Source organism: Chelon labrosus, assembly GCF_963514085.1.
Source record: "Chelon labrosus genome assembly, chromosome: 16".
NCBI classification, from domain to species: Eukaryota; Metazoa; Chordata; class Actinopteri; order Mugiliformes; family Mugilidae; genus Chelon; species Chelon labrosus.
Genome location: NC_140349.1, coordinates 1769161 through 1778647, shown reverse-complemented (window position 1 = coordinate 1778647; position 9487 = coordinate 1769161). Strand labels below are relative to the sequence as shown.

At 44.3% G+C, this 9487-nt stretch overlaps 1 protein-coding gene across 2 annotated transcripts in view; it reads left to right on the top strand.

Moving 5' to 3' along the window:
* The first annotated feature begins 560 nt into the window (after nt 1-560).
* The window catches only part of LOC311501818 (tenascin-like), a 35187-nt gene continuing 26260 nt past the window's right edge, over nt 561-9487 (top strand). For both annotated transcript variants that reach the window (XM_084563845.1, XM_084563844.1), the window contains exons 1-5: nt 561-585; nt 3502-3719; nt 3805-3862; nt 3934-4146; nt 7994-9268. In XM_084563845.1, the coding sequence (XP_084419971.1) occupies nt 3585-3719; nt 3805-3862; nt 3934-4146; nt 7994-9268 (1681 nt within the window). In that variant the 5' untranslated portion in view covers nt 561-585; nt 3502-3584. The remainder of the gene's footprint in view (nt 586-3501; nt 3720-3804; nt 3863-3933; nt 4147-7993; nt 9269-9487) is intronic.

Genomic DNA, 9487 nt, shown 5'->3' with positions numbered 1-9487 from the left:
ATTTAGAGTCTAACATGACGTATAATCAGACCTCCAGATGAAATCATTCAGATATGTCTTAACGTCCAGAGTGTTGTATCTCCTCTGGTGGTGATCTCCTCCTGCGTCGTCAGGAAGCTCTGCACGTTTCTAGATTTATCTGATTCTCTCTGAGCTCAGCCAAGCGTCTGAGCTCTGTCATTATCAGCGTCCAACAGAGGAGGCTGCCTCTAACGTCATGGACAGAGACCCCTTCAAAACACATTAAAGATTTGAGGCGCCTTAAAAACATCCAAAAATTCAGATGTTTTCCATCTGAAGCCCTCCGCCCAGCCGGGACCTGTAAAGCACATAGAATTACATCAGAGAGAGAGAGAGAGAGAGCGAGAGAGAGAGAGAGGGAAGGAGGGAGGGAGGGAGGGAAAATTCTTCAAGTATGAGAAAATTTTACTGCTCTCCTCCTCCCCTCCTCGTCTCTGGCTTTTCCTTCCCTCTCTTCATCCGTCCATCCTCCTCCTCCTCCTCCTCCTCCTCCTGGTCCTGGTCCTGGTCCTGCTGGTCAGTCAATGAGAGCTCAGACAGAAGCAGCTGCAGGACTCAGAGCAGGTAAGATGCTTCTTCAGATCCTCACAACAACAGGAACAAACTCAGATCACATTCACACATTTCATCTGTTTCATTCAAACGCTTTAAACGTTCTCTGATGTTTGAGATTCTGCAGCAACTTGAGGCGACGAGATAAGAGATTAACTTTGAGACGTTCCTTCAGAGCTCAGACGCTTCGTTTAGATTTTAAATAAAATGCAGAAAAATATTGAACTCTAAAATAATAATGAAAGTTTATCTGACATTGACTGATCTGTTAAATGAATGCTTTATTAAATATGTGCAGGTATTTAACATGGTCCTCAGAGTGATGTCATGTTAACTTCTTATTTCATTTAGTTTGTGTTTGAATCATCTGCTGCAGTGACGACGTGTTCTCTTCACTTTATCAAATATTAATTCATGATTTCTATTTTGTTGATCAGAACGAGTTTTACTGATTATTTTTCCAGTTTTCTGACATTTTAAAAACCAAATTATTTATTTTTAAAACATAAATAAAAATCAATGTAATTCGTTAAATGTCACATTTTAACACATTTTACTTCTTTAATCTTCACAGACTGAAACCACTGAAACAAGAGTGTTCATCAGGAGTAGAGGCTAAATAGAGACAGTAGACGCTCTGTGGTCTGTGACGCATTAAATCATACAGTGTTAGCGTTAGCGTTAGCTGCTGGTTCCTGTTTTCTGTCTGAGTCAACACAGAGGTCATGATTACAGAGATGTTAATGTTAGTTATTATTTAAAAAGTAAAGGTCTCAAGGTTCGTTTTTTTTGTTTGTTGTGGTTCATGAAATGAACTGAAACTAAGTCCTGACATTCAGACGCAACAATAACAACAACAGGATAAATAATAAAACTAATAAAGTGTAAAGTAAACTGATAAAACCTCAGTGGAATTAAAATGTGTTTTAATAAATAACCTGCTCAAAGTGAAATATTAGTTTTTATTTAGTTTGTTGAAATTAGCACAAATCTGCTTCTGAGCTGCAGCTAATTAAATCAATATGAACAAAGGTCACGTTGCATCGTGGGTAATGTAGTTCCAGGTTTTTAACAAGGAAGAGGAACGGTAGAGATATCAGTTTTATTCAACAACCAGAAGAATCAAAGCGTCACCATCAGTCCAGTCAGTGTTCAGGCTCCAGCAGCAGGAGGTGGAGGGTCGTCCTGGCGGGGTGGGGTCTATGGGGGGGGGTTCCGGTGGCAGCAGCTGGACCAGCAGCTATTTACAAGCTAATTGTTCTCACTGAAGCACGATGTCCAGACTGGGACGTAAATTAAAGCCCAGATGTTGAACGCTCCTGGTATGGGTCGGGTCAGAGGAACATGTGGACACATGTGGACACATGTGGACAGAGGTGTCATTTAAACATCATGATTTAAATATTTATGTGTCTTAAAACACGACTACTTAGAGTATATATAAATCCATTAATGATTCAAGTGTTGAGATTATTGTTTAATTAAATAAAAAGTCTTTTGTGTTTTACTGATTAATTCATCTATCGTAGCCCAGCTGATATTAAAGATGAGTTTAAGGAGTCACTGACTGGATCCGTATCACTCATCTCTGACTTCTCTGAGTCTCTGAGATTAAACCTGTTGATATAAATCCTTGAATCATTAACTGAATCCTGTCTCAGGTCTTTGCTGGTTCTCCCTGGTGAACACATTAATTAATAACATTTCTAAATGTCTAAACTTGACTGGTCTTGTTAATGTTTATGATCATTTATAATTTAACTGTTATTGAGCTCATTAGACGTCGTTGACTTAGAGCATATGCGTCAAACATATGGCCCAGGGGCCAAAACCGGCCCGCCAGAGGGTCTAATCTGGCCTGCGGGATGAATTTGCGAAGTGCAAAAATTACATTGAAGACATTAACTGCAATTTTTCCAATAAAAGTAACTGCTGTTCCAAGGGTTCACACAGATTTGTGGACATAGCAACTAAGACCTAGAACAGAAATTGCAATTCTTTTACTTAAGAAATGTGGTGCTTAGGGAAACATTTGGTGTTGTCGTTATTTATAGGTAAATACACTATCGTGTTATTGGTCCGACCCCCTTAAGATCAAACTGGGCTGTATGTGGCCCCTGAACTAAAATAAGTTTGACACCCCTGACTTAGAGGGACGTCCCAGAGCTGCTCCCGTTACCATTCCTCCTCCCCACAGATCAAACAGATGTTCTGTTTATCTATCAGTTATCCTCCTCCTGATTGGCCCCGCCCTCATGGCGCCATCGACCTCTAGCTACTTACAGGTCAGAGGTCAAAGTCAAGGTGACTCATTGAGATGAATGGATGAACCTCAGCTCTCTGAGTCTTCTCCACATTTACATTTAATCTAGAACTAGAAGCGTTCTGGTTTTATCTAGAGGTCAGAGGTCAGAGGTCAGACTGGTTGGAGAGATGACCTCAGACTCAGTTACCTGGAGGAGGATGAAGCTCTAGTTCATCATCGGTGGAAGGTTTTCTGACCGTGTTCATCTCAGAAAGCATTTCTGTTGGTGCACACAGAGAGATCATTATATTCGTGTGTTCTCAATTATTATTGTGATTCTGCAAATATTAAGTTTTAAACACACTGATTAACTGTCAAATATAAAGAAGCAATAAGTCAGTAGCGTTTATTCTGATCTCCACTCGGAGTCAAACGTCAGGAGACGATCCACAAACAAACCTGATTTAGTTCTGGCTCTTGGTTCTGATGACTCAGGGTCCTGGCAGCGCAACAACAAACCTCTGTTGATTTTTCCATCAGGGTTGTATTTTATTTTTTGGCCGACGTGCTCAACTGACAGACTCGTAAACAGCTAATGGCCTTCGTTTGTGCTAATTGTGGGAAAAGTGGAGTCTAATGAGCTCATGTGAAAGTTTAAATGTGAGATTCTGTTTCTGTTTCAGGAGGAAAAGAGGAAACTCAAACCAGGTGACCTCGTCTCCGTCAGCTCAGCCTCTAGATTCACTAAACCAGCCGGGGAAGAGCCATGCTCCCCTTCATCCCCTCCCTGCTCCTCATCCTCCTCTGGGTTGGCCCCGCCCTCCTGACGCCGCCGACCTCCACCGAGCTACAGGTCGGAGGTCAAAGGACGCCAAGGGAGGCCCAGCAGGACTCCATCAAGGTGAGCCGGGTTACTGTGAACCTGAACCTGGAGCTGGTTTTAATTAGAGGACAGAAACTGGACTCGTGTCTTTCTGTTGCTGCAGGTGGTGATTTCTGAGGGATGCGTCTCTCAGGGAGATTCATCCGACCTGAGCCAAGGAGGTAAAACCCCGTGGAAATATCGTCCCCGTCCTCCCGGCCGTGCCTCAGCTTCTCACCTCTGTGTTTTCCAGGTAAAGAAGTCGACCTGGCCCCCGGTTCTGATCTGGTTCTGACCCACAAGATCAAACTGGTCCCCTCGGGTTCCGGTTCTGGGTCTTGTGGATGCGAGGCCGACTTCGCTGCCCTGCGGGAGCGTCTGGAGAGACTGGAGAGGGAGGTGTCGGACCTCCGGGAGAAATGTGGAGGAGCCGAGGGGAGCTGCTGCACCTCCAAGGAGAGCAAAGGTAACAACAGAGAAAAGTGTTTGTTAACTCTGGTGGAGACCAAAGATGAGATAAAAGAGAGGGAACGCTGGTAAAATTAAACCTATATATAATTAAATCTGAATATTTTAACTTGCTATTGGAGGCGGAGCCTAAAAATGTCCTTTATGATGTGAAACCTGGAGGCAGAAATCTGATGCACATTGTTTTATTATGACTATTTATTATAATAAGAGAGAAAAGCCTTGAGGAGCTGGTGGAGACCAGAGAACAAGATAAAAGAGATAGATTCATCATGTCGACTCAAACATGAGTCCAGACGAATAATAACATGAGAACAGAAGACGTTTGAAGACAAGTTTACTAGAGGAGACATCATCTGTCAGTAGAAGGCAACGTCATCTGGAAACCAGCTAAGCTAACAGCTAGCTCGTAAGCTAACTCTATACGATTAGAATATATTAACTTAGCGTCCACCTCCACCGTCCTGGAGAACGTCAGTAAACACGTCTTGGACTTAGAGCGTAATGAGACGTTTAAAAGCAGCAATAAAACTCATCTTAGCCCTGTTCTCATGGGACTAGTTTTATCTGGGACCTCTGGTCATTTATAATAATCTCAGACGTCGTCTATGATCTTAATCCATGTGAATCGGCCGCATCTATAATCTGTAAAATAAAATGACCTCCTCTATCTGTGGTAACCTAGACGACCTGCGATCTAACTAAAACAGTTTGATCCTCGTCTCTAGAGAATGATGAAGGATGATCTGTAAATCAAAGACAGATGTTAGGGAGCAAAGAGGAGACGTCTCTGAGACATTCACCCGTTCAGACGGATGGATCCATTAAATCAAGCATTAATGTGTTCATCAGTAAAGGTGGAGCTGATTTAAATACTGATCAATAGTCCCATCACATCAGGTTTGATTTTTAAAATGATCTTTTTTATTATCAGGTCAGAATCTGTAGATTTAACTGAAGCTGGTGTCAAAGGGGGACAGGACGTCCTCAGGAAAAACTGATCCTGTGTGAACAGGACTAAAGAGGGAGAAGATGGGGACACAAGGAGACACTAAATAAATAAATAAATAAATAAATTAGAGCTTTAAAATGTCTGATTGATGCTGAAGAATTAAATCTATTTTCATGTATAAATCACATCAGTTCAGTTAAAGCTGATCTTTTAGCTCCAGGATCAGACCTGATTCCTCTTAGAAGCTCTTAGTGAATTTATTCAGTAATTCTATTTAAATGTCCTGTTTCTTTTCAAATAAACAGACTCTGAATGGTGAGGAGTGTAACGGTCCAGCTAAGGACGTTAAGACATCATGTTATCCATTTGAATAATAAATAATAAATAAGTGAAACATGTTTCTCCATTTCCAGGATCTTAAACGAGGTCCTGTACCCTGTAGACCCTGTAGACCCTGTAGAGTTTCTGATCAGGTCTGGAGAACGTCCTGACGTGTTCCTCCATGAAGTAATGAGCTCTGCGTCTGGCCCGTGATTAAACACGTCTCTAATCTCTGCGTCATTTTATAAAAATAAACACGTTAATGATCAGAGAGCTTCACACACGAGAGCCTTCATTTAAATCAGCTCCAAACATCCTGATCAGTCTCAGGCCGTGACAGCGAATCCAAATATTAACGGACTCACATGGACCAGCTATGATGAATTAATAACTCCTCCACAGCCTCCAGTGACTCACTCATAGCAACATGTGTGCAACAAACAAGCAGCTCAGCCTTCAGTTGCTCATCTTGTGAGGCAAATAAAACCTCGACAGCGTCTCTGAGTTAAAGTGATTATGTGATGAATTAGTCACAGCGGGACACGGTGCCGTCTACTTACTGCAGCTGGTAGCTGAGAATCTTCTCTCTGCTTTAACTTGTCGATCAAACTTAAAACTAAAGACGTGCAGATGTGTTAGCAGAGTGTGACTGAGGCCTGACAGACAGGACTCAGGGCAGACAGTGTCCTCAGGTCTGTTAAAGCTGCTGCAGGAGCTCACCTCTGAACATGAGAACTTTAATCCTCTCTGATTCATCTGCCATTGATTTACTGCTCACTCTGAACATCTGTCCCCTCTGGTCTACGCTGGAGAAAGAAAACTGGAGTAAAGCGGTGAGTGTGTGGTCGTTAACAGACTCCAGTCACACCCACACATGTTCATATTTAAACCCCCCAAGTCATTCACAACTGGATGGGACGTCTTTAACTCCAGGCCTGTCCCTGTTTCAGCTTCACTGTCCTCGTCTTACTCATTGTTTGAGGACATAAATCAAGCCGTGGACACTCGATCTCCTCTACCGGGCAAAAAGACAAATCCCTGATAATAGAGCTGATGGAAATTTTTGGAGATGACTCCTGGTTCTGGTTCTGGTCCTGGATCTGGTTCTGGTTCTGGTCCGATCAGCAGGAAGTGGCTGTAATGTTTGAAATGATGGAAACAAGCCTGGATGTGTTTCTGTCCGTCCTCTGCTCTGAGCCCAGTGTGATCTCAGCCTCCAACCAGCCTCCGCCCTCCTCTACACAACCACACACACACACAGCAACACACACACACAACAACACACACACACACATACACGGGGGTGGGGGGGTAATAATCAGTCAGAACAAGGCTGCGTTACAGTCTAATTACAGAGGATTAGACCTCCACTCCCCTACAACTAAAGCTGGTTCTAACTGATTCAAGACGTTTTACTAAACTCCATCAAACACAACGAACCAAACTATTCAGTTAATTTAGTTCCTGAATCTCTCTTTGCATCAACGAGTCACTGTTAACGATGTGACGACGGCTGTAAAGTCTGACATAACATCACAAACATCATTACGATTCACATCAGACTCATCCAGACGTGACTTTAACCAGGAACCCTGCAGACGTGCTGCAGTGATGATAGAAAACAGAACCAAGAACATCTTCAGCGCTCAGAAACACACAGAGGACGTCTTAATATGTTGAAACATCTCTTTGTTTAGTTCAGTTTCATTCTCCTCAAACCTCAGAAACCTCCTAACGACACCGACAGTAACGAGCAACAAACCATGAGGAAATAATTTCTGATCATTAGGGTTAGTTCACATTAGTCCTTGAGGCAAAATATGACGACTCTCAGACGTCATATTTTCCATCCATGGTCTAATTATACTAATCTGTATTAAATGTTAATAACTCATCATGCGCACATTATAAATTATTTTTAATTGCTTCAACTGAAGAAGACTGTCGTACTAACCTGCTGTACTTTTATTTATTGCCCAACAACAGCAGCTTAATGATCTAAAACAAATCTAAACTAATATTTCCTCAAACAGACGACGTGGTTTATTCTGATCAAATGCAGCATGAACTGTTTATTCAGTCTGGAAGAAACACAAACTTCCTAGGTCACAATATTTTTATGGTGTTAAGTTGTTCTGGAGTCTCTCTGTTGGGAACTGATTCTGCTCCTGCAAAAATCTGCTGGACCAATCAGATCGTGAGGGCGGGGCTTAATGTGGTGATGGACAGAAGAGTAATATCTGTAATAAACAAAATGCGATTCAAACTGATCTTGATTTAAAAAGTCTCACATCGATTCATAAAAGTCTCGGATCGATTTTTGAAATCTCTCAAGACAACGAGATTAGTCAAAGCTCCAACTCTGAGAGCAGCGTCAGGATTTAAAGTGAAGAGCTGGACGAAAACAAAAACACATGAAAGACGAGAAACTAGAGGGACAAGATGGAGGAGACGTAGAGTTTAATTAGTTTACAACTAAATGTCTTTGGTTGGTTGGGGGACTGTCCAGGTGAGGACTCGTTGACTTGCTCTTAAACCAAACTAACCTTCCATGACCTTCCCTCTGCTCCAGGTGCAGGTTGCTCCATCAAGCCAGACGTCGGCGAGTGTCCCAACGAGTGCAGCGATCAGGGTCGCTGTGTGGACGGCAAATGTGTTTGCTTCCCTGGATTCAGCGGGCCGGACTGCAGCGAGTCCAACTGTCCCGGGAACTGCAACGACAACGGGAGGTGTGTTAACGGACAGTGTGTGTGCGACCCCGGGTTCACGGGTCCCGACTGTTCCCAGAAATCCTGCCCTGACAACTGCAGCAGCCGAGGCCGATGTGTGAACGGCAAGTGTGTGTGCGACACGGGTTTCACGGGTCCAAGCTGCTCGGACGAATCCTGCCCCGGAAACTGCAACAGAAAGGGGCGCTGTGTTAACGGACAGTGTGTGTGCAATCCTGGGTTCACCGGGCCGGACTGCTCAAAGAGGGCGTGTCCTAACAACTGCAGCAACCGGGGGCGGTGCGTCAACGGTAAATGTGTGTGTGAGAGTGGATTCACCGGAACGGACTGCTCTGAAAACTCATGCCCGGGAAACTGCAACAACAAGGGGCGCTGTGTTAACGGACAGTGTGTCTGCAGTTCTGGGTTCACGGGTCCAGACTGTTCTGAACAGGCTTGTCCTGGGAACTGCAACAACAGGGGGCGCTGTGTTGATGGACAGTGTGTCTGCAGTCCCGGGTTCACGGGTCCAGACTGCTCCGAACGGGCCTGTCCTGATAACTGTAACAACCGTGGGCGGTGCGTCAACGGTAAATGTGAATGCGACAGCGGCTTCTCTGGACCGGACTGCTCTGAACTAGCCTGTCCTGGGAACTGCAACAACAGGGGGCGCTGTGTTGATGGAGAGTGTGTTTGTGATGAAGGATTTGGAGGCGAGGATTGCTCTGAGAGAACGTGCCCCAATGATTGCAACGACCGAGGCAGGTGCGTTGACGGTAAATGTGTTTGCGACAGCGGCTTCACCGGCGACGACTGCTCTGAAGACTCCTGCCCCGGGAACTGCAACAACAGGGGGCGCTGTGTTAACGGACAGTGTGTCTGTAAAGAAGGGTTCACCGGAGATGACTGCTCTGAAAAAACTTGCCCCAGCAACTGCAACAGTCGCGGGACGTGCGTGAACGGGAAGTGCGTTTGCAACGTGGGCTTCACCGGACCGGACTGTGCCACCAAGGGTTGTCCCAACAACTGCAACAACAAAGGCCGATGTGTCCGAGGGAGCTGTGTGTGCCGGCGTGGGTTCACCGGACCGGACTGCAGCCAGTGTCAGGAGGGGATGACCGGACCCAACTGTGATACCGGTGAGTCAAACCCACCAATATATGTAGTCTGGTGATGTGACGAAGTTTAAGAGTTTTCAAACAAAGTGACACATCTGTAAATATTCTGTTTGTGGTTTTGGCCTATTACAAACTAAGAAACATGTGAAACGATGCAAAAGCAGGATCCTCAGGAGTAGTTTGTAGTACTGTGTTGTAACTGTACATCCTCCTATGTGGTGTACCTCAGGGTTCTATTCT